The 26,355-nt window shown below is 33.8% G+C and overlaps 1 protein-coding gene across 5 annotated transcripts; it reads right to left on the bottom strand.

The window, feature by feature from the left end:
* Positions 1-215: 215 nt before the first annotated feature.
* On the bottom strand, positions 216-24,386 carry drm (odd-skipped family member drumstick). Of its 5 annotated transcripts, XM_090111644.1 has the most exons (4): positions 19,961-20,171; positions 6,475-6,735; positions 751-822; positions 216-444 (listed from the first exon to the last, which is right to left on the bottom strand). In XM_090111644.1, exons 2-3 carry the CDS (start codon positions 6,690-6,692, stop codon positions 798-800), a joined length of 243 nt encoding a protein of 80 aa, XP_089967770.1. In that variant the 5' UTR covers positions 6,693-6,735; positions 19,961-20,171; the 3' UTR covers positions 216-444; positions 751-797. The 5 variants fall into 5 exon arrangements, with proteins under 5 accessions (XP_089967770.1, XP_089967767.1, XP_089967769.1 ...); XM_090111641.1 differs by lacking the exons at positions 751-822; positions 19,961-20,171 and adding an exon at positions 24,128-24,386; XM_090111643.1 differs by lacking the exons at positions 751-822; positions 19,961-20,171 and adding an exon at positions 20,310-20,426.
* Positions 24,387-26,355: the final 1,969 nt, after the last annotated feature.

Here is a 26,355-nt window from a genome sequence, read left to right as displayed (position 1 = left end):
TATATTGTCGAATATGGATACTAAATGGAACGTGCATGTAATATTTAAATATAAAAAATGTTTACACAATTTTAAACAAATTATTAAATTAAAAATGTGTAAGTATCTTTATATTTATTTACACGGTCTATGACCATATTTGCGTTGAATTAACTGGAACAACATAATTTTAAAACAAAGGTCTACCACAGACATATTCTTCAATAGAATGGAACGTTGCGTTCCAAATTCGAATATTTGAAATTTTCTTCTTTTTTTATGGCAGGCCGTTTGTTTTAAATATTCTTTTGTTTTATATTTAATTCTGGCTTTATTATGGTGATACTTGAATACTGTTAACAGAATTCCCGGGTTTTAAAGCGTTTGACGTCACTGGGGTCTTCATAATTGTGGTATCACCATCGCAAATACATGGTCTCCTTGTTGGATTTGTAATGAATGTCTCTGTAACAAACAGAACACAATAAATACACATTGTAAAATATTTAGTTATTATCTTCCATAACCTTTAAGTTTAAGTTTTAAGAATTATTAATATTACTAATTACTATACACCCAATAGAAAAATTGATTAAATTTAAATTTTAAATGCTTGTAGGGCGTTTATAAGCACGACCGTACTTATTTTGAAATACAAAAATATTCAATATCGCGGTCTCTGCAAATCAAATGTCATCAAATAATCCTACATTCAGTATGTTTAAAAATGTTGAATTGATAAAAAAACATTTGTACAATATTGAACCTTACTCTATTGTGTTAGAGACCGTTGTTGAATCGTGCTACCTCCATCACCTTCACCGCCACAAGCATTGACTACATCTACAACAATCGAGAAAAATATGTTAATAACATTCATTTGACATAAGAAATAGATGTTATAAATACATTAATTCTCTGTCGAGCGTCAATAATCATGACTTGCCAAAATTATTTTGCAAACAATTAATTTTCTGAATACATTATTCTCAATAATCCCAGTTATTTGTGTACACAACCAGTGCAAATACAATCTACTGTTAGTGAAAAATTTAGAATTTTGAAACCGTTACCAATGTCACCAAAAAGTATAAAAAAGTCTTTAAAAAAATACACCGTTACAATGTTAAAAATTTAACCGTTAACATCCCAAATGAGATTTAACTTATCCCTGAAACAAACTAAAGGATTGTCAAAAGCCCTTTTTTGATGTTTTTCGCTAGGTGCTAAAGCCTCCAAGGCCTAAAACATCTTAAAGGGATTAACAGAAACACGTGGCCAAATCCTCACTAAGTTTTTAAAAGGTTTAAAAATATATTAACAGTGAATGAAACTTTAAAAAAAAACACAAATTATTATTAAAATTGGTATCACAGTGAAATTTTCTTGTCATATTTTTCCTGCTAACTGCTTTCACTAATGTTGTTAAATACCTAATTATTATACATATTATAGGTACCCGTAAAATGATGATTTGACTTTCCAGTCCAACCTAAACGAAATATCCTTGAAAATGACGAGAACACTGATACGTTTTACTATTTTAAAACTACATAATAATAATTATCTACGAATGCAGTTTTCATACTTCCGTTTCCTAACACTTACAAAAGTAAACCATAAATTCCTTGCAATGTCGTAATTACATTTTTAACGCCTCACACGTAATAAGATATTAGATAATGAACGTAATCATGATTAAGAGATTAGTCCGCCCGTGAACCACGGTGTAATAATCTGATAAAACGTGTTGAAATGTTAATGACTTCATATTAATTATGTGTATTTAAATTCCCGTCACCTGCAGCGCTAATAATGCAGATAAATTAGCCGTAATAGCTACTATTTTATCGAATATTTAGCACTCTGTTACATTTGATTACCTACTACAGGTTATGCAAAAACGATAAAGCATTTCTAACATTGACTTACTTTTTCCAATAGATCAGATATTAATAAACATACCTAACCATATAAATACTATAAGTAATTTACTAATTCTGTAGTTAATATTTTGAAATCTAAATTTCCAAGTAGCATTTCGATACTACGATCGAATAAAACAATTGCACTTTACAAGTACACAAGATCGCGATGGGTTTACGTAATCCGTGCAGAAATCGCGTCGAAACCGTATCGTAAAGGGCGCAGGTGACAGCATTTATACTTCCCGATACATCGGGTTACTTCGTGAACACCCTGTATGTAGTGTGGGAACGGAACCGTTTTCGTATACAGCATGATTGTTTTATCACGACTGTGGTTTAATTAGTGTTTTATTTGTGGGCTTCCTGATTCTTGTTGTTTAACCGTAATATAGTATGGTTGCAATTTATGATTTTTAATTACAATTTTACATAACTATGCATAATTTTATGAATAATTTTAATTATTATAATTTATAACGCAAACATTTTTGTCTAAAACCTAAATATCATAAAAAAAACTTTTCTAAAATGTAATTGAATTTTGAAATTACTTTGTCCCACTATTTATCCTCATAATTTCTTACAAAAGCAAAATATTCCTATCTCCAAACTAATTGCTAAAACAGTTCAACACCCTGTATAAGCCAACTTAGAGTCAACTAATTAACCGCATTGCCACCTTCGTCGCGAACGATTTTGTACAAACACCCATTGTCTCCGATCTACTTCAATTATACCCAATTACCTTTGCGCAGGAACATTACCTATTTGGAGCTTGGCTAAAATTAGTTCTGTTAGAATTAAATCCAGCTTCGAACGCTAAATTGGCCAGCATCACACGAACTTTAGCTAAAAAATCGTTAACGGGTTATTTTGATAGTTTTTAATTGTATCTTACAATCAAACTAGGGACTATTAAAATATTTTAGATACTAACGGAAACATGAACTAAAATCAAGACATAGAATATATATAGATAGGAACGTTTAAAAAAGTAATTTAAACACAAGCAACACAAACCTAAAAAGAAAACAAAACGCCCCAACTACAGTTTTTACTAAAAAGATAATATCGAGTTCAAGTAAACTCGAATCGACCTATCGGCTGATACCTGATCTGAACAATGACCCACTCTGCTAACTTTATAGACCATCTCGATCGCAATTAAGGTGGTAAGCCCTTTGTTATCGATACGTCAAAGGCTAGCTTAATTACGATATCTGTACGTGACTAAGATGTTCGTTTAATTAAGTGGGTATAAATGTCACCGAATGTTAGCCCGTTCACACATAATACACGGCTGTTTATTCTGTGGTAGGGACATTTAATCTTACTATAGACCTATGTGCATTTATCATAGTTGCATATCGGTAAAATTGTCATGTTGTGATAATGAGATCAGTTTCTGTAATATATCTGTTAAAATTTGATGTTTCACAAAGGTACTTTTTGCTTGCAGGTATAACAAAAACTAAACAATGTACATTGTACAACCAGTAAAAATACATTTTTTTCAATCTGTAGAACAACCGTCGCGTGCTAGAAGGATGAAAAAGATAACTAGACGTAAACAAAACTATTATATATGCATTAAAAAAATATAGAAAAGTATAATAAAACAGCTAGTCGTGTCGACCCCTGCATAAGAGCGTTTATGAAAATTGAATAATTGGTCGTAAACATCGCCAAACGTTTAACTATTTCCGCGTAAATGATCAGTACTGGGTTCATGCACACTTATTTAGCGAAATAATCAGTAGCGGTACCTCACCGCCGTCGGCACTCACGTACAGAGGTTCACACGATGTATGCAACTAGCGTGCCCTACGTATGCGCTTTTCAGGGCTTACAGTTTTGACAGAATGTATCCTAGAAAGGTCTCTTTCAATCATGGTAAAGAGGACACGACACAAAAAATTGCCGCTATAGATTGATGAATCTAGAAGAATGGAATGTTCTATCGTCTATACAAAACGAAATGAAAGTGTGAAAGAACGATATCTATTTTTAGCTATACCGAAATGAAATTAACCATCAATTTTCCAGACAGAATCGCACCAACCGCAACTGATCACCAATTTTTCGGTCGATCAATCCATCTAGCCTTACAGTTACATCACGTGTCTTGCCCCTATATGCATAGATACCGTAACATCGATACGGTATACATTGTTACAAATTGTGCTCATATGGGGCTACCGCGTTCGCACAGTTTCGGAAGCATTAGGGGCTATTAAGCACCGTTAACACACCGCCACGTCACGAGCTCACGATTCCGCGTGAGGGATCTATCGAGATCTCGGTAGCGGCTGCAGCCCTCCGAGTTCTCACACGGCACACATTCACGTGTGCACTGCGCTCTTTACTGCGTCATAAAGCTTGTGAACTACTCAAAATAGGAAGTAAAAAGCCAGAAATATAGCAGTGTGTAATTCAAAGATTAGATGATACAAAGAATAACTGAAAAGTAAAGACGGGTGTGTCATATACAACATAAGTCATAACTAAGAAAAGAATTCCTATATCCCAAATTCGCAGTGTGAATGATGATGAAAATTACCTACTCCTCTAGCATTAATAAGATACTGTTGATATTTTGACACGACATAAATTTTAACTGTGTATATCTAATTTACTTAAACCTACAATGAGTTCGAGCAACGAATGAATAAATAATTGAACCACTAAACAAGCACTAACAATGAGCAGAGACGAGTATGACATTATTTTGGAGACAAAGATGAATTAGCGAAACGTCATAAGCCTGTCAAGTCGTCGCTACTAGCACATTGTATGGTAATTAGCCAAGTACAAGAATGTCACCATCCCACTGTTGTAGCGAAATAAATTAACAAGTTCAAAGGCCTTGTTGTGGAAGTGACGATTTCATTGTCACGGTGAAAGCTGGCAAATTATAAGAAACAAAACATCATGATAAATCCAATTATAAAAACGGATGAAACATGGAAGATGGTAAGAAACATCGTTGAAATGCATATGATGGTATAGATCGATTAGAATAATAACTACATACTACATGAAAAAGTATTCAGAAACATCCTTGTTCCTCTTTTAAGTGATACTTCTACTACAATCAAGTAATTTTTATTTGTAACGAAATATTTTGACTAAAACGTAATAACCAATGCTGTAATGCGTGTATACTTTCAAGTGGACCCATTAAAGCAAATAAATCAAAGGAAACTATAAGACATAAGCCAAAAGCAAGTCTTTTTCATTCCCACGAATTGCAAATCTTGTCAGAACCAATGTACTCATAAAATGCATTCGATACTTGCATTTTCCCATGTTCGTCTGAGGACCTCGCCTAATAAATTAATACCTTGATTTAAAGCTTAGTAATCGACATTGTATGTAGATAATAAATTTAAACGATTACATTTATGGCATAGATAAGAATTATACAATTAAAACCTTATTTAATTGCCCTCTTAGATATCCTTGACGATTCAAATGCCTTTATTTCAAATTGCAATAATTTTTAATTGGTAAAGTCGTTAAATTTAACAAATTAGTCATATCTGCATCTGTTTGTTGTTTGATTAATTACTAACAACAAATCATTATGGTAGCGATTAACTAATGAACTCGAATTATTGAATAAAATTAACATGCAATTTATCAAACTACTGTAACTAATACTAATTCATTGTTCAAACGGCAGCGAATATCCTATCCACAATCCACAATTTCCCTTGGACATAAAATGCTGTTATTCCCAGCTACTGACACTTTTAAGACGAAAAGATTAGACCCAACCAAAGTATTTCAGAACCCTTTAAAACCCACTGATCCTGCGGTTATTGTAACTGTAGTAGCTAACATTCAGAACGTCACAGCTGATTGCGCTGCTGATAAAGTAAGCCCTAATACGCCTCGATGCGTCTAGCCACGGCCTTGTCTCCTGTGACAGAGAAACCGCTAAGAATGTAGGTCGCTTGTCAAATTAACGTAACAATCCCATTACAAAATGTATAGAATGTAACATTTGGTTTGGTTGCTTGAGCAAAATTGATTAGAAGTATGAAAATATAATGGTAAGAATGAACGGACTGTGTAAAGTTTTGTATAGCATGATTGATTTGATAAATCAAAGGAATGTTTTCGAGACTCAAAAGGATAAACAAAATAAATTTCGATAAGTCTACGGAAGGGGTATAATGCATATTATTCACATTTAAATTTGTAAGAAGTTTTGAAATCATGGCCCATTTGCAGTTGAATTCATTTTAATTGTACACCTGAATTCAGACATAGGATCGAAGTTTGAGTTAGGTTATTGTTATGTAATCACCAATGTCAGGTACTTAATCATTATAATTAAAGTATAAATAACCAACCAACACACGTATTTGTTTAGCTTTTTCCTATAAAAAAATCTCGAATTAATACCATCTAACTACAAGCAGTAAATTCATCCTAGCCATCACTGTGATACCAATAAACTAACAAATTAAATTTCATATTCAAAATCTGTCTAAAACTTTATAACAATTTACAATTAATGTTAAAATAGAAACTATTCAAAATTTTTAATTTCACTTACCTGTGCTGACGTAAATTGTCCTGCCTTTTGAAACTCTTCCCACAGACCTCACAACTGAAAGACAGCTCGGGGCTCTTGTGGGTCCTTTCGTGTATCATAAGGTTATAGGACTTAGTGAACCGACGTTGGCAATACTTGCAGACGAACTCGCATTTTGGGCGCAGTTTACGCCTGAAATCTCTTGTGTGATCTTCGTCGATTTGCATCACGGCGAACATTTTGTCTGGGCTATGGTGCTTGTGACGGGCGGGGCTTGGGCGCCTGTTGACAATGATAACTTATCAGTTGACAGCTCTATACGATTCTTAACTCTATGCGCTAATGTTAGAGTAGAAAATGTTGTGGCGCGCGCACTGATAATTTTAATACCTATTTGTTTTAACGTTATGCTCGTATAATGGAGTAATTTCGTGCTCAGTACTAATATTTTTATACCACCCACAACATACTCAATTAAAAATATGACGACTATAATTTCTTGATAAACAAAATAAAATAAAATTTTCTATAAACAATAACAAAATTTCAAAACAATATAAATACAACTATCAATACAAAACATGCACACCAAACCATCAATTCGTAATACGCACCTTAAAAGCGTCAAAAGAACAAGCTACACTTTCACAAACTTGAACAGTAACATAGATCGCTAATGAGTTATTGCAACTGGATGTGACACGTGCGACGGTAAGCGGGTGCGTTTGGCAACTGAGCGAGGGTGCGGAAACTACTGATAACATTACGCGGAAGACGCATCGCCCCCACCACGTGCGAGTGAATGAGCAGGCTACAGGTAGCGGGACGGTAGGCTCATACAGAAAATGCACTGCAATACTAGTTGTACCGCGTTTCAGTATACGTTCGAGCGATTTGTGGGGCATGAGTTTGTGAATAGATCACACGTAGTTTTCATGTATAAGCAATATTAAGGTTGTGCGTTATCACGAATGACGCGAATCATTAAGTCCTCAATGATATACTATAAAATTAAATGATCCAGTAAAATAAAGAAACAATGGGAATAAAGCAGAACGGTACCAAATTGAAATCGGAACAAAACTCACTTTACGTATACGTCACTTTATACGTCTCTCGTCATATAAGAGGCAAGAGCAAATTGTGCGGGTTTTACTTAATTACAGGGACATAAGGAACGTTTACTATCGGTCACGGTGGGAAAGCCACCGCCCGCTCGCGGCGCTACCGTGCGTGCGTTTCACTCACGACGCACTTTTGGCACTGGCGCTTACAACCGCAAAATTACCGACTTCTGTTGTTATTGCTCCGTTCATTGCACTTTCTAGTTTGTGTAGTTCTTGTAATATTTATATGAAACGTTAAAAACTGTCAGAAATCACCGTCTTTCATATTTAGGAATCGCTAACTCAGAAGACAACACTACCTATAACCATAGTTTGTATGTTTGTATGTCACGTTTGCTGTAGGGATTTAGTGTTGTCTGATGTAACACTAAATTGCAAATCATTAAACTGCCGACATTATTAAATAAAACAATTTTCACACAGTATTAAAATCCTAACTAAGGATTCAAAGGTGCGAACAGTTATTTCACGCTTCAACACCGACTTGTAATTATGTCTTGTATTTATAAATAAATGAGTAATAAATACTGCTTTGAAATATACTAGGTACATGGTACATGTTAAAGGCATTCTTGGCTAACATTATAATATTAGTAGATGTCAAATTAAAATATGAAGGTAATAGCTACCTATAGGTGGAAACGACATCGCACGTGAAATTATTCCTACTACCTACGTTCCAAAAATATATCAAGAACTTACCAACAAAATAAACTTATTATCCGTTTTTAATATTTATATTTTAAATAAGCACGATTCATCCAGAAACACTATATCATTGTATTCCAGACAAGACGCTAGACGCGAATGTCATTAAACCTTTAATAACCAAAAAACGAACTCACGACGTCAAAATCGCGGCCTGTGATGGCAACGAAAAATCGGCAATCTAACAAATCTAAAGCATTTCGACATAACTGGCTACCATTTACGGAAGATGTCCCCTGTATACTTTTAGATAATTATCTTGTAGTCACGAAGTACACGATTTAGTAGCTATATCATCTCTTATGGTATGAGAGATGGCTAGAGATTTATCTAGAAATTTCTTTTGATCTAACAGCTGAGAAATATTAGCGAAATCGTTGGAGTAGAACGGCTTTTTATGGTCAATTTGTGTAAAATTGTATAATACACGTAGGTACTATAGTAACCAATTGGAAATCAAAGCTCATGTTTTGTTTTCAAAATAATTTTTAATTTTTATAATCCTAGTACCTAGTAGGTAGTAACTTGTATCTACTACTAGATTTTACTTAGGTACATACTTTATTGTAGGTTTTTATTTTTATATATCTATTATTATCAGTGCAAAGATTCTATCATCTATTTATTTTGCCTTAAAATGTTACATTCGATTTACCTCCTCAGAACTATGGCCTCTAATAACATTAAACACATTAATTAAAACATAAGCGGATACACGAATGAATCATGCACCGATATTTTGGAGCGGCATTCTTCAAAATTGATACATGATTCAGCGAATGAACTATTGACCTGCGTTCATAGAACGACGTTCGGAAATGTACTGCGCTGTGACAAATAGTGGAAATTCATTGTTACATTCTATGAAATTTTATTGTTTTTACGAAAATGTAATGAGAACTCTAATATTGACAAGTGACCTAAAATTTAAAGTTACATTATCTTATTTTAAAAAAATAATTTCCTCAATATTTATTAAACTGTGTTAGCTAATTGAAAATATTATGGCTTCAAAATTGGCTTGATTTGTAATTCTTATAATTATTTTAACGCGCGACTTTTGAGGCAAGGGTACCTACATATACATACCTAAGTGCATATTACGCCTTTTAACTTTAAAATCTTAAATTCAATCTCCGGCTAAGAATGATAAACAGCCCCTGATAACATCATAAATATATGTACTTACAAATACCTGATCGTTTGGTCCCCAGATGCATCTAGCATTAACTTTATGTGTTATTTTGCTGAATAAATGAATTATGAATTAATTAAAAAATTCTGCACTACCACCAGAATTTCTTAAGCTCCTTATTAGTAATAACTCAACCATTAATATATTATAAGGATAACTTAACACTTTACCAAAGATCGCTAAATTATGCGTCAGCAGGTGAGAAGCTGTGGTTTTCGTTTGTTTTAAAAGGTCTGAGTCAACTGTTCATTAATATTAAGTGAAAGGTACATCGCTACAAGATTCGTATTACATAAACTGTATATCAGTAGGTTAGTTTGTGTTAGTTATGGCATAACGCAATAGTATTTAGCAAAATTATCTTAGTTTGTAAATTGACTTCGATTTGAACGCTATTTAGATGGCTCAAACTGGTAAAAAAAGGGTAAAAATTAAAAAAAAATACATACGTCATGTTCTGATATATATCAACCTTTTTTTTTTTTTTTTTTTTTTTTTTTTTTTTAAGTGGGGAAATCTTGCATAGATACCCACGGCCTCCGGGGAAGGGGCCGTGGGTTATGTCGGATTCCTACCGACCAAAACCCCACTGTGTTCCGTCAAGCCGCATCAACGACGGGGCCACGGGTATGGTAGAATTCTTCCGTGACCCCGTCAGCGGATATATATCAACCTAACAGCATGAAACCAGCTATACCTATATAATATGTAAATTGCATCAAAACCACTGAAAACTTAAAAAAAATTACCTAGGTAAGTTTTAAAATTAAAAATGAATACAGTTCTCAATGTTTGATAGCATTTACCGGAAAAAACACATAAAATAGGCAATTGTAGGTGTAGGAGAGACCGGATAGAAGAATTTTGCGTGATAGGTAGTATAACTTGTACAGTTGTAGATACTATTTTTTTTTTCAAAAACAGCGAGTATAATAGGTATTATATTCCTGTATAATATGTTTGCATTGAAAAATATGTTTATGTATCTACTTATAGGTTGCAATGATAAAAAGTACGAGCACTCGTAGTTTGAGATAAATGACGTAGGTACCTAGGTATCGTAAGATGTCAGAAAAAACAGATTATAAAACGCATTACAGAGAAGGTTATAACTTATAATATAGGTAACTCACGCTTACTACATTCCTCTGCCTAGTTCTTGCAGTTTCTTTAAATTTTAAAAGATTTTTGTAATAATTTTACTTTCCTAATTTGTTCCAACGACAACAATGAAAAAATGGAATTAAATTAGACTAATCTCGACTCATATTATAATTTAATTACAAATATTCTGTATTCTTTAATAATAATTTCCAAGCAATAGAATTCAAAATACCACAGTGTGTACAAGGCCTATTCTATTTTATAACTTTACGATGTGTTCGCAAATCATAAAGGCTACAATATATTTAACAAAAACTGCCACTAACCAGTTAATCACGAAACATTCCACAAATTAATAAAAGTACATTTAAAACGAAATTATTTTTCCATTGTGAGCAACATAGTTGATGCTGTTAAGCATTACAATGCTTCTTTTAAGTGCATTGCGTGGTTTTTGTTTTGCTTTTGCGCTGGCAATGTACATTAATATTGGCAGTAGTGTCGAATAAAATACTGTGTAAGATATTTCCTAAGAGTGTATTTTGAGTAATTAAAAATGATTTTTATAAAAAAATTTAAATGAAGTATTTTCTTATTATATTATATTATTATTCCTTTTAATACCTACTATTGCCATACCTACCTATATAAAAGTTTATAATATTTTCATAGCCGTAATATCTACAAGATTAAAAACTACTCAAGTAAGTAGGTAGATAAATCTCAAAACATTTGAACCTAAAAGAGAAAATCAGATGTTGAAAGAGATGAAAGGGAATTCATCAAGTTATTGTGTCTATAGACGTGCCTAATGTGAACACACACAATAATAGATCTATTATTGTGTGTGTATTGTTCGCTCGCTGAGTCAGCGTGACTTGGGATTATGGTTCTTGGAATTTGGTATGAAAGTTGAAATTCGCTTGATGATTGTGCAAGTTGGATTTTAGCGCGCTTGTAACAGGATACGTCGTGAATTATAAGTTTGAGGCAAATTGCAATTTAAGGAATGATTTTAGATATATTGAAACAAAATCTTTAAAACTGTTTAAAATGATCAAGACGAAAAATGAATGGAGCTGCGTTTGGAACAAACAAAATATAATAGGTACTTTCTTATCGACGAATGAGAAATTCGTGCAGAAACTAGCATTTCCATTGCCCACTGTACAAAAAGTTGGAAAACATACGGTCTACGCATAGAAATCTAAATAACAAGACACTAGAAGTCGTAAGCGTGCGTGACCTTGTCGCCACTCAGGTGATTTGCACATCACCAGTGCATTCGTCACTGTTTAGTTGCTCTGGAGACGTATGAGTGTATACATGGTGTGTTTCAGCAATTCCCATTGCGGAAATTCTTCCACAAGTTGTAATTATACTTATAAAGGAATAATATTTCATCGGAAAATATTTTTTTTTAGAAATAATGCCGTTTTTCCTTTAAATTATAGAATATTTACAAGTATTACGAGTGTCACCATAATAATCGAAATAACAATGAATGACACAGTCGACCATTCTTATTATCACGTTTGTTCGTATTGGAGCAAAAAGTGTCATATACTTAGGGATGTTATTCTAAAATAAACCGTAAATTCGTGCGTTAGGATACATATTCAAAAGCTTAATTTAATAGATAAGTTAGTTTTCACTAAAATCAAGCTGTCCAATAAAAGGCATAGTTTACTTGTGTGTACTGTTTAGCTTTCGGTTTGAATGTGTTGATTTTGGCGACAGCGGATTTCATACGAATTATGACAATATAGCACTTCTATGTGTCTTGTTATTTAGATTTCTATGGGTCTACGTCTATGTGTCGTTGTGCGTTACACAGATGACATAGACCGTATGTTTTCACATGAGACATGACGTTTAACATGACCTAAAACTTAAACTCTCATAACTAGGTAGGTTATAAAAATCTACTGTGCGTAAAAATCTACATACCTAATAAGTAAATAAAATCTATTGTGGGAAGAATATAATATGTGCTGATGAAGATCCTATAACAATTTATATTCATAAATACCTCACGATAATATTAATTAAAACCTACGTGTTTTCATGCCAGCCTATTAAAATTTAAAACTAGTATGTATTACAATACAAAAATATTTATGCAGTGTAATAAAATTTACATAGATGAGACGATAAAATTCACAAATGCTTAATACTTTTCAACTACGTACAACCCGTTGCAAAAACGAATGAACTTTGCACAAAATATTAATAGTCTTCATGAAAAAGTGAAGGATACTTACTCCTTTGCTAATAAACGCAAAATAACAAGCTATAATGCCGGCTCAGAACGATTAAAGCCTCGACAGTAAATTAGCCATCTTTTAACTCATTCTGCGCCATAAATATAATTACGAATAAAATGGTTAAGAATAAAAATATCTCGTGCTATGCGCGTGCTCTTGTATTTCAACACAATTTTATGTTTATCATTCTATTTGACATTTTTACGAACAATGACTCGTGTTCTCCCTTGCGCAGATAGGGATCACCTTGGTGGTGAAAGGGATGGAATACAATTGTTAACTTGTCCTTAAAATTTTGAATAGAATGCCGAGTATGAGCTGAATCACGTTGTAATAATTATACTTTTTATAAAAGATTTTAATGCATTTATAATTTACGCGGTGTGTTTTATTTTTTATGAATGGACGGTATATCTCCGTAGCTATTTTTTAATGATTATATCAAGTGAAAGATTGAACCACTAATCTATAGTTTTATAAAAATACCCCAATGTTAATAAAATAACTGAATAACAGTTGAAGTAAAATTGACGCGAAAATTCCTAAGTTGGTTTGATGAAAAATATAAACTTTATTTAAATGTATTTTATTAAGCTTTTTATAAACTACCTATGCATAAAAATCGATCAAGTTGATTGTAACTTATCCTTATTTTAGCAAAAGATAATGAGTACATTATAACTTAATTTAAATTCAAGCTGCACTAAGCCGAGACCAAATTATAATATACAAATGAGCGAGTGAGCAAAATAACGAACAGTTTATGTACCGCGCGTTCTCACAGGAACGGTATGCGCAGGCGACGGACAGCGCGAGGAATGGAGTCGACTTTGAGCTTACAAAATGATTACGTGGTTAAAATTATTTCACGAACTGTAACTATTTTTGGGATTTATAGACTATTATAGGTATCATTAAATTTTTAACGTTGTTATAATATAACGGTCTCATAATTATACCTAATCATTTTTGAGCAATGCCTTAACAAAATCAACTTTTTACATACGTTTTCGAGTTTTCTTTATTTGACGTAGCAGACACTTATCTCGTACTAACATACATAAGCAAAAATGTTACCATTAAATATTACATGATGTTGAGATTAGGAAATTATTAACCTATAAGTAGCTAACCTATTAATTTAATAATTTAATAGAACATGTTAATAATTTCTAAATAAAAAAAAATAGCACAAACGCAACTCCATTCATTCCCCTGTCGTCTGATCAACGTATCTGAGTGCCTGATATATTGGACTCTCGGCCCGATAGCCTCCGGCAACGCTTCGCCCTCCCTGCCCTCCGGCTTGTAATCCAGCTTGCTTAACACTTATATAAAAACACATTCATTTACTATGTATATATATGGGTTTCTTTTTAATTCTATAGAGCTTATTTTTGTAATGAAAGTGTGTTTTTGTTTTTATTACAATTAACTTTTGCACGTTTTGAATAGGTACTTTTATTAGGTTACATAAACAATTCGATTAAAAATTTCTTATTATGGATAAATAATCATCAAAACATGCAGTTACCGGATTAACAAAGACATTATTTATTAATAACTTGAAAAGGAACGTACTTTTTAACGAAACATATTGCCTATGGAAAAACATAAGCAAGCGAATGAAATGTATCATTTGATATTCATAATTAAAAAAATCTAACAAAATACTTTTACGCAAACATATCCCGCCTTCTTCAAAAAAAAAAGAAAAATATTCATAATCTGTGGACCATTTTGAAAAAGGAACGCGCGCAATTTGCATACAAAACATCCCCATACGAATCCCCTCGGGATGCACGGTAGCATTTACACACGTATGTAGTATATACGTATACGCACACACACGCGAACACACGGCTACTGGTTTACGCGGCGGCCAATCAAAGACGTGATCACTTTTATATGAGCCGTTGTGTGATGCGTTTTTTACTGGTTCTTTTTGAAGCTAGTTTTGTACATAGCAGAAATTCTTAATAAGTGCTTTTGAAAATGCGGTAGAGAATAAATTTTAAAGAGAAGATATAATTTATAACATTTAAATGTTAAAGGAAAGTATCAACTTAGTAAGTCAAATTTATTGTTTTGCGATTTTTTTCTAGATCTAATAATAAAAATAATACCTACCTAGGTACTTTCATTTTAAAACAAACAATACAATGATGGCATATTTATTAAGGATTAGTGAAATGTTACTAGACTATAATTAAACCTTTAAAATGATCATAAAGACTGCATCGTGATCATGAAGTTACATAATTGATCATCACGAAGTTGGCCCGCGGTCTTAATCTCAATATTATGCTACTAAATAGTTTAGGCAATTAAATGTAGCTCTAAATCTATTATTTGTTTGTCATCATGGTTCTTATAATTGTATAAACGATTTATAAATTATTAGTATTAACCTTAATTAATTAAGAAACACGGTGGTAGATAATGTTGGTACCGATAAACATAGGTAGATCATATTATTATAACCTCCCTATAAAAAAATACATATTAAAAGAGTGAGAGAAATTTTAATAACATTCTAAATTCTAATAAAAATATGATCCACAGATTCCGTAAAAAACATTTCAATAAAAAGCTGCCAGTGCAAAAAAAAAACGATTCAAAATAAGAACGCACGTTACCCGGCTACTGTTCACCAATCAAAACGCGAGGGCGTGGCGCGTAACACGGCAGCCGAATTAGAAAGAATATTTAAAAATGGAACTTTTACTTTTTTTACCGTCGACGCGTGGGAGGAACTTTCTATCGCCCGGAGGTTAATTCTCGTGGGATACTTTAACGTCTTATGTTCTCTAATTTGAAATCTAAACAGCGATAACTATAGCTTTGTATTTAAAGTTTACGTATTCTTTTAAATATTTTTATTAAGTTTATTTTTCGTCTTTAAATATAACGTATAATCTGTTTAATCTTCGCAAACAAAATCGACCGCAAACGGTCAAACATAGCAAAAAAGGCAGGTATACACCTGTGGCGCTTCCTGTCAAATGCTTGACCGAATAGCGCCGGTGTGAACTGGCCTTAGCTAACAATCAATGGACATGAATGAACGTGTGAAGTGTACTCTAAATAAAGTAAATTATACCTCTTTACTCTAAAGCAGGTATAACCAACATTTTTTTCAACTGTCTTTATCATATTTTGTATAGGTAGGTACTATATATTATTGACTATTGACAGAATAAGTGTTAATTTATCTTATTCTTGTCATGTCGAACAGTGTCAATTTGAATTATATCGTTTATGATCACAATTTATTGTCAAACCGCTCACACTAGATAATACCCAACGAATTCGCGTCATAAGCAGTAATAAATTAGAAAAGTCCTATTCAAACAACGATAAGTTTATTCAATTAGGTAGGTACCTATAGGTAAGCGTTATCAGTTAGCCTTATGTTACTTAGGTAAGTTGATTTTATTATACACCGTAAATGTTATCGCTAAATAAAGTTATCAGTCGTACGTCGGTATGTTCAAAGGGTTCGCATTCAACTCGTGCGCAAACAAAGCTGTGCGATAAGTTATCGAACGGATAGAATACAAGAGATTAGCTACATACTTGCTTGTATTATTGTACTATTTGCGAACTCTTTGTATGCAATACACGTACAATTTTAATTGCCCTGTGAGCGGTGCTATTGTATGATGTTGTCTTATTAACGGGATTCGTGTTACAACGATAAATACGTATTGTGTTAAAGTTAGAAGTTAATGTGTTTTGCGTAACGAATCCTATCCTACTACCTAATATTATAAATGCGAAAGTTTGTGAGGATGATGGATGTATGTGTACCTATGTGTACTGTGTAGGTAGGTCTGTATGTTTGTTACTCTTTCACGCAAATACTACTGAACTGATTACAATGAAATTAAGCACACATATAGAAAGTAACTTGGTTTAAATAGGATATGTTTTATTACGGAAATCCCTTGCGAACGGGAACTAGGTATGAGGGTTTTTCTTTTAAAACGCGGGTGAAGACGCGCGAAAGCTAGTTAGTTTTAAATTAGCAATACAATAGTCGATACCTACGGGTTTTAAGGTTATGCACCCCTGTAAAGTCCACCGTACTATTTGTTAGTATTTAACCATTTAACACATCTCAGAAAGGAATTCGTTTATCTATAGCCACGGTAAGATAAGCTTAGCCGAAACTTTTGTCTTTATCTCAGGCAAACAAAAGTTTCCTGTTCTTCAAATTATATGTTATGAGGGCGTTATGTACAAATGCGGCTTTTGACTTTGTAAATACGTCATCGTTTTTCCTATACGTTTGATATTTTCATAACAAAATATTTTGTTGGTATTTTCAATTTAGAGAAAATTCAATATATTCTTAACTGATTATCTATCCATTAAAAATATACTTAGCATTATATTTTTTCAGTTTTTACCATTTTCTCATTGTATCTATAATTTTTGAAACCATAGAGTACCAAATTACGAACCTATGTAAACAAACCCTTATGTATTCACCAACATGCAGGCGTCCGAGAACAATCAATTCCGTGTCCCCGTCGATACGAACGCATTATAAATGGATACACGAGTCGGCGTTATGACAAAAGCGTTTCTGACGATAAATAATCATTGTCTTCAGACATTATTCCACCCTGTGCCTCGTAAACATCCAGCAATGTGTTAATATGAGCCGCGTATGTGACAGTCTGTGCTCTTCGGCGGATTTAAAAGAAAGTGACGTATGCGCCCCGCCGGGATTCAAAACATTCCGAACGTTTTCAAATTTAGAACGTTTTCCCTTTTTGTTTTTAATGGTCGACTTTCGTTTGTCACAGTTTGATAAATTGACTTTGTGTCCTTTACCTAATATAATTTTTAGTCTGGCTTCTGGCTAAAAGTAGAGTTAACTTTTTAAAGCACTAATTTATATATTAGCACAGATCTTTCAATTTTGTGTTGTGATTTCCGCAATGGTAGCTGTATATTTTTGTCTAAACCAGCTTGTTTCGTTCAGGAAGTTAAGGTTAGGTACTTATACCTAGTGCAACTAACATTTATACCTACTAACAACACGCTCTATTATGAAGCGTAGTCTTAAAAAAATCACTATCCTACCTACATAACATTAAGAGCTATATGTATAATTATATGCACATTAGAACACAAAAGCTTAAATTGTTTTTACAGTCTATAATTTAGTCCTATTAGTCATTGAAGGTGTAACACGCAAAACGACTATTTTTGTTATAGACTTTAGAAATGATAGAGTAGTTTAAATACAAGATAAAACTATTAAAAGTAATAGTTTCTAGAGTAAATTTTATCTCAACTATCGTCTTATTTAAAAGCAGAAATTAAAATGTAATTAACACAAACAATATGTCACTACCGTCTATCGTAATATCTACTGTAGTAGAGACAAAATTTGTTTGATAGTAAGCTCATATTATTATTATGTATTACATCAATATAATAAATTCAAATGTTCATACGAATAAAAGAATCAAATTATATTTTATATAAAAATTCAAATAAATTGTTAAGTTTTTTATGCAATTACAGTTGACGCAAATAGTAAACGCGCTCGCAAAATATGAAGCAGATAATATCATTTATTACGTAAAAACAAGTGATTCTTTGCGCATTATTATCATAATTTTATACGCAAATGTGACAAATATTTTCTCATTTCGTGACGTTTGAAATAATAATATTTTAACAAAACAGTGGGCATGCTTTGGGGCTACATGCAATCGGCTTCAGTTATAAAAATGTAAATTTTTGTCGCCGCGGGCCTGCGATTAAACATCAATTTAAATTGATACCCGAATCATGTCGTTTTTTCACTATAATATATGATTATTTAGAACTGTGAACACTTTTAATTTTGTAATGTTTAATACGGTTTGTTTATTAATGTACCGTGAAGTTAGATTATGATTTTAACTAAAAGAGTTGGCGAAAAATAGAGTCATATTCTGATTTATTACTTTAGATTTTGTAAAAAAAGATATCTATTTTTATAACGGACATTACAATGAACATATTTATTAAATTAATACCTATTTATTAACAATGAAAAATAAATTCAGATGGAAAAATACATGTGAAAAAAATGACGATTTTAATATTTTTGCGCGTTCATATTTTGTGAGTAGATAATCATTTACTAGAACTGGCACATGATATTGCAGTATAAAATTCACCTGTCTTCACCTCTAAAGTTTTATTAATTCTTTAAAGTTTGTGTGAAAATCGACAACATTACACAAATCTCATGGGAACCTACATTAAGGGCGTCAAAAGGCATACCTAATGATGCGTGAAAAAACTAGAGTTCGACAAAAGTAACGAATTAAACGATTCTCGTACGTGTAATCTTTTGAAAGGAGACCTTTTCGAAAACCATTCTTCTTTTATTGTTAAATAAACCATAAATCGTTATAAAATGGACACAATTCCACATTGAATGGGATTCAAGTCGGGTGCTTTACATCGAAAAAAATGCATGAAAGACATATTTTGAATAACATTTTTTTGGAACCTAGCGCCAAGAGGCGCTAAGAGCAAGCTGCTCTATAAATCTAACGATTTTATTTCGATATTTTATGAGTGGTAGGTCAGTTTTCTTGTGCATAATAATATAAATATAAATTATGTCCAATTCTGATTAATTTATGGCTCATATATTTTATCTTCGAGAAATGTTCTGAAAGACCCAAAGAAGTAAACAAATTCACAATAAATGAACCCAATTGGAAATGTTTTGCTGCGTTTAATCCATTACGACGAACGATAGAACAAGGATATCAATTCTAACACTAGTTTGACATATGAACAAAGTTGACATATTAATAAAACATGCAAAAATATCAAATGGCTGTGAAATAAAAGTAGTAAAATAGGAAGATATAAATTTTACGACCATATAAACATAACATAAATACATTTGCAAGTCAAATCGATCTCTCTCTTAATTGTTTCGTCAGATTTATCATTATTTGAGATTATCTCATGCGATAACGAGTTAGTGGAGGTGGTGCATCCCTTATCTCCGATCTCAGGAACGCGATATTAAGAGAGCTTCGATTTAGTTAAAATTAAGTAAGAGTTGGAGTACTCACTGTGTTTGGGCGCGAATGACTGGGTTTTAATACTGATTAATGGTTATTTTTACGTATAAATTAGTCGGCTGCGCGGCGTAGACTGTTCGAGTGCGGTAAAAAACAGTAATTTATTAGTGGCGACTTCTCGTGTTGGCACGGGCTTAACGAGTGTGTGGCGTGCGGTGCGGTGGACGGAAAAAACTGGCTCGCCTGGTACGTAGCTCGAGCAGCAGTGGCCTGAGGAAGAATAACCCCAGGAGTCGCTGGGAGCTGCCACCGCTTCCGAACGCGCCCCGCGCCCCGCGCCCCCGCGCCCCGCCGCGCCCCGCGCCGCCCGCCCGATACAGATCACGCATTCTACGAATACCTTCAACTACGGCGCTGGGGACCGCCTGCCATCTTTGTCGCTCCCTCGCCGGTGATGCGTCGGATGATCGCGCGGGTGAAGGGGCCTGATGGATGCTCCGCAGAAGAGCAGGAAGCGGCTCAGTTCGGCGAGCAAAGGTCGCGCGGGCCAAGCGAGGTGGACGACGCAGCGCTGTGGAACTCGCGTCGAAGTAGCTGCGCGTGCGCAACACCGGCAGCGCCCACATGACCGGTCGGCCGCGCGGCGCTCGCGGAAAGCTAGCCGTCCCGCTCGCGCGTACCGGGCCGCGACTGTCTCGCTCACGCCCAGCGACGTGGAAAAATGTATCTAGTTCTGTCGAGGCGACGCGACGCGGAGTGCAGTAGCAGTAAAGTTTTTTTTTTTCGTTTTAATAAATTTGTGGTTGTTCGTCTCGCTTAGGCGCGCGCCCGGGGCGTCGTCGAGCGAGACGGTAGATTGCCACCGGGTTACGCCTTCCGCGCGTTCTCGTCATTATGTAGGTTGGCCGTATTAGAGCCTCCGTGTATTGAGAGTGCATGTATAAAATATAATAATGTAGTAAATACGGCGCTTGTTTGCGGTGAGGCCTGTTATTTATGTGCGCCCGCGGCTACCGCGATACGCACCGCCCCCAAACCATTTGTCTCCACCTCGCACACTCGTTACTTATGTACAATACAATGTACATACATCACTCGGATTATACTTTAAGAGTAAGTGCGCCAATTATGGACCACCATAAGGTTTTTTTGTAATAAAACTCAGAATTATAAAGATTAATCAGCCTTATATATTTTAAAAGGTTCGATAGTTATTTAGGAACAAAATCAAATATTAGAATTCTTAAGGAACATTAACATCTTAGAAATAATCAACATTTTCTAAAATATGTCATTATTGTATATTAGAAAAAAGTGTACAAAATATGGACCACATGGTTTTAATTATGGACCATAGTGAATTTGGTACAAAATAATTGAAAAAAAGATGTCAAGATTGTAGTTTTTAGTTGAGGTTTGGTAGTTTTTCTTCCTCTGTTGCTGACAGTTTTCCTTAAATGCGGTATAGGCTGAAACACTTTTGGCGAAAAACATGATTTAGATGATGTAGAGGGACCAACTACTGTATTGAATCATTCATAGTCAGTGTTGACACTCCTGGTTGTGCATTTGCTTCATGATGTCCATCAACGGGTCTGGAGTGATGGTTCAATTACAGATTAAGGTGTGGGAGATGCAACAGCCTTTGTCTCAGGTTATCAGTTATCGGGTTCAGGTACAACAGCCCTTTGCTGAGGTATCGGGTTATCAGGAATTATATCAACTGGTGTCGTTATATCGAGCGTTGGGTCATTAGAAGGCCCCTCTACTGCTGGAAGGTCTTCGTCAATAAAGCCATGATCTTCGAAGACGTGTCTATTAACGGGATATATCCATGTGGCATGAAAACCGCATAATGCAAAACGCGCGCTTGCTTGCTTTTAACACGTGCTTTAATTGCATTAGCCATTGCCTCTTTATCCCATGTTTGTCTGTATTTGTAGATGTTATCCTTAAACAATCAAATTAAAATAAATTAAAATAAAACTGTTTGTAATATGGACCACTAGTCCATATTCAAAACATGCCGGTGGTCCATATTATAATACACATACATTTTTAGGGTAATATTGTTGCTAAGAAAAATATTTAAACTATTAGATATATCAACTTATTATGAATGATTGTAAAGCAACTCACCTTTCCCCTGGTATAATTCACTTTTCCAAACAGTAATATTTTATGAAGTTATGAGCTTACGAAGTTAGGTAAAAAATTACATCGCGCTATGACAAAAACGAAAAATGGCTGCCGTTAATGCGTGCGCGCTCTTTGCCCAACGGCAAACGACTGGCGAGGCTCTGGTGGGGTGGAATTCAGTTTGCAGAGACCGATACCTACCTACGACTGATGGTTTTCGAGAAATGTAGGTAGTCCATATTACGGAACCAGTCCATAATTGGCGCACTTACTCTAAATAACAGTTTATTGTTCATTTACTTTTCTTTGACATGCTCTTTATAATTTCACATCTTATTCCACAACAAATGTACCTACAAGCGTAATATTATTTTTAATTAAATATCATTGTACGTTCGCAAGGATAAACAGTTATTACACAAAAAAACTTGGATAACGGACCACGCGCCACGTAAAGTCCATTACAATACAAAGTGACAATTTTGACGAAAAAAGTTGAGCCTAACAAATCTTGCATTCCATTCAAGACGGTCACGCTTGTTAGATTCCAATCACTATTCACGTTGACAAATGACAATACGTAAAAACATCAAAACATATTACAGTCGCATTGTTTACGAAATTGGACTTCATTATGCGAAACTACGGGAAGCTTATACGCTCATTGTCGGGTGTTAAACTGCGAAGTGTTACAATAAACAATGGTGGACATAGAAAACCGAATGTTTGCTCACAATCCGTAGAGACAATCGACGTTTACGGCCGGACAAAGACGTCAATCGATTAGATTCTTTTGTTGACAGAAATACGAACTGCGACCACACCGCTTGACGTGCGTTGCTAATTTTCTAATTTTGTACCCTCCAAAGATGGTGCAAGAATTAATGTACTTTCGAGGAACGGTAATAAATATTTTTGGCATATTTCGTTTTCTTTTTATATATTTTTTTTAATACTTGATTGGTTGTGAAAGCGATAGTGATACACTAAATAAAGCAACTATTCTTTTCTAAAATATAATCTAAATGGTAGATACTTTACATCTTTAATACTCTATAAATATTACTTTAAAATGTGCTCTAGGTAGAGCGCGTGATATTTACGTGGCTTCTGACTTTAACACAAACATTCTGATATTTAACCTTTATAAGATATTCTACATTAAGTCTACCCGACGCAATCGAGCGCTTTGTCTTTATAAACCGCTGACGCAATTGAAGACCAAAACGAACCATGGCAATTTAAACAAAAAAGGAACTTAATCCCAAACAATAGAGTCCCATTTCACAACATTTAAACTGTTAGCGTTCGAAAGAATTGTTCGTTGACAACAGAGACATCGATTCTATTCTTTTTTGAATATCGATTGTAAAAAGCATTCTCATGATGCTGTGAGAACACAGGTCGAGTCGAGTGTACAATCGTGGCTTAAATTCCTTAGTCTATTCAATGTAATCTGCTGTCTTTGTGTATGGAGTTACACGCTGGCCTGTCAAATTATCATTGTTAATTTTGAACACGAAGGTACATGCAGATCGGTAGACGGAAGATTATCAGATGCTTTCCCGTCGGATCGTCGTAAGAAAGACTAGAGTCGAATCCTTATTTGGATATAATGGTCCGCTTCACCGTTACCATCTTGTTAAGACTGTGATTAAACAAGGATAAGACCGAGTCGGTTAAGAGATTTATTATATTGCTTATAAGTATGAGCCATTATTCGAGGTTAAACAAAACCAATAAAAATAATTTTACCGTCATTAAGAGATACAGAATAAAGAATCGCCTAATTTAAAAAGCAAAATAACGAAATATTATCGCGAAAATATTTATTCTCGAAAATCTCTATCATGTTTTGCATCAATAAAAAAAGAATATGGTATTTGAATGCATAGTATATTTCGGAATGATAAATGCGATTAATCTCTAATCTGCCACCGAATTCTTCGCTGAATACCTCACTTGTACTTTATTGAATATCCACTAAATTAAAAGTCATTTTGGCCTTTTTAAAATTTAAAATAATTTATTAATTGTTGACTGGCGTCCTAAAAATATAATAAAAAAATATTCGCTTACCCATTTGTGAAAAATAGCAGGGAGTAGAAGGGAAAACTTGAACACGAAGCGTCCGTCGGCGAATCGACGAAACGATAAAAAAATCTTTATAAATGTTTAAAATCAGACCGTACAATATCAACGCTGCGACACAACTGCCTGTTAAGAAATCAGGAAAGTATGATAGCGAATTTTTTAGCTTTAAATATGTGAATTTGCAGGACCGCACCGATTTGAACTGATACCAAAAAAGACATCGACAGTTGACATTCGGCCGCCGAATAATTGTGTTTTACAAGCGAACCGAATAATAAATAATTCAATTTTGCGGTCCGCCGATTATATTACAGGCTTTATCCATTCCGTATGATGCAGGCGACAATAAAAATGCAAATGACGCCCAACGATGTTGTAATTTACGGTGTTGAGTTTTTGAAAGAAACGCCAAGTATGGCTATCGATCGTATATTATATATTCGGGTTTTACTACTTAAATCATTAGTCGACTACGCCTTTACAGATTTGACGTGTTTCTGTTAATATATGCCGCTTGTTGACGCTTCTGAATGTGCGCACAGATTAATACTATTGTTCTCTAAATATATAAAAAAATGTAAAAACCGCTGACCTCAGCTCACTTACGTCAGATCGTAGGAAATACATATTCTTACATAACAATTTTACAGTGCGATGATCTATGTACCGTCTCGTAAAGTATGATTCACATTGCGTACATATTTTTTTGGGATTACATCAGATCCGTTTGCATATCGCTTTAAATCTTTATTCCTTAAAATAAAATACGAAAATAAACATACTTATACCGATTCATTCATGGTGTCCACACGTATTATGTCTGCCATTCGCCATAAATTATAATTGAAATGTCATCGAGAACATTAAAGATTCGTCATGTCGTTTTAATATTGTTTCCTTCCTTATCTACGAAACCAGATGTTTCTATTTCCAATCACGGCATCAGACGGAGTTAAAAAAATCAATTTACAGGTTATTTAGAGAATGTATTATGCAGATTTAATCGATTGTGTTCTTCGAAAATCGATAAATCTATAAAGGCGAGACAAATAAGTCATAACATTGGAAGTCCCGGTAAGGACAAGGCCAGACAATTCGTTTTTTTAGTTTAGGTATCGATGCAAAAATCGAGTTGTTGCTAAATAAAAAAGTGAACGATCTTTCCGAACCAGTTTGCCGACGTGTCATTGTAAATACCTAAGTAAATTATTTTAAACACATTGTCACGTATGCTAATGAAATAAAACGTACCTAAATATTAAATTAGAATGTTGTTGTGTCCACATATCACTAAATATAATATTTCAGCTGTCCAATTTATTTAGTTTTAATCACCGTACAAGATTAACGTATCACAGAAGTTTCCGAACGATATTACATCACTTAAATAAGATAAAAATGTGGGCCGTTAAAATTTTATTGCGGCTAAAATTTATATCGTGTTACATCGCTCTACAAATATCTTATAATACGTTAAAAATATAATAAAGAATCAAAACAACATGTATTAGTGCGATTGGCCGTATTTTAAACATCCTAAATTATAATTCTTAAACCACCTGTTTAATAACCGAGAACCTAATCAATTCACACATTGCCCCTCATCAAATGTTATATAAATGTATTTGTTCGTTGCTTTTATTAGCTCGAAACATTAAGATGTGGATGTGTATTTTAAAAGCTCTCGTCGACACATCGCAAAGTAATTTGATAGTTGTGGACTAATGCGAATTAAATCGATTAAATTTTGCCCTGATGCATTTATTATCGAATATCGATACACCTACATAATGATTTTATATTCATTACTAATAAATTCTGTATTTATTGAGCTATTTCTATACAGTTTGTATTGGGCTTATCATCTACTGCGAGCTATAGATAAGCGAAACTAATAAATTAAGTGTGTACAGAAAGCATAGTTTCGATTGAACACATAAATAACCGTTACAATAATAAGTTATTGTCAACCAGTTACTAAATCGAATTACGTGATAATATTCATTTCGCTTTGGATTATTTTCAGCTTTAAATCAAATGCTTGGAGTGAAGTGAGACCATGGTTTAACTTTCTATATTGTCATAAGATAGGTTGGAAGTTGGAACGTGCCTACAAAGAGAACTTTTTTATCTTACATATTATGTCATTTCCATTACCTTTATCAACCTATAAAATATTTTTTTTAACTAATTATGATTTAAAGCAATACCAA

Source organism: Colias eurytheme, chromosome 17, assembly GCF_061535395.1.
Source record: "Colias eurytheme isolate Ceu_HAF_F1 chromosome 17, ilColEury1 Martin Lab GWU primary, whole genome shotgun sequence".
NCBI classification, from domain to species: domain Eukaryota; kingdom Metazoa; phylum Arthropoda; class Insecta; order Lepidoptera; family Pieridae; genus Colias; species Colias eurytheme.
The sequence above is the reverse complement of the archived record's forward strand: the minus strand, read 5'-3'. Positions and strand labels throughout refer to the sequence as shown.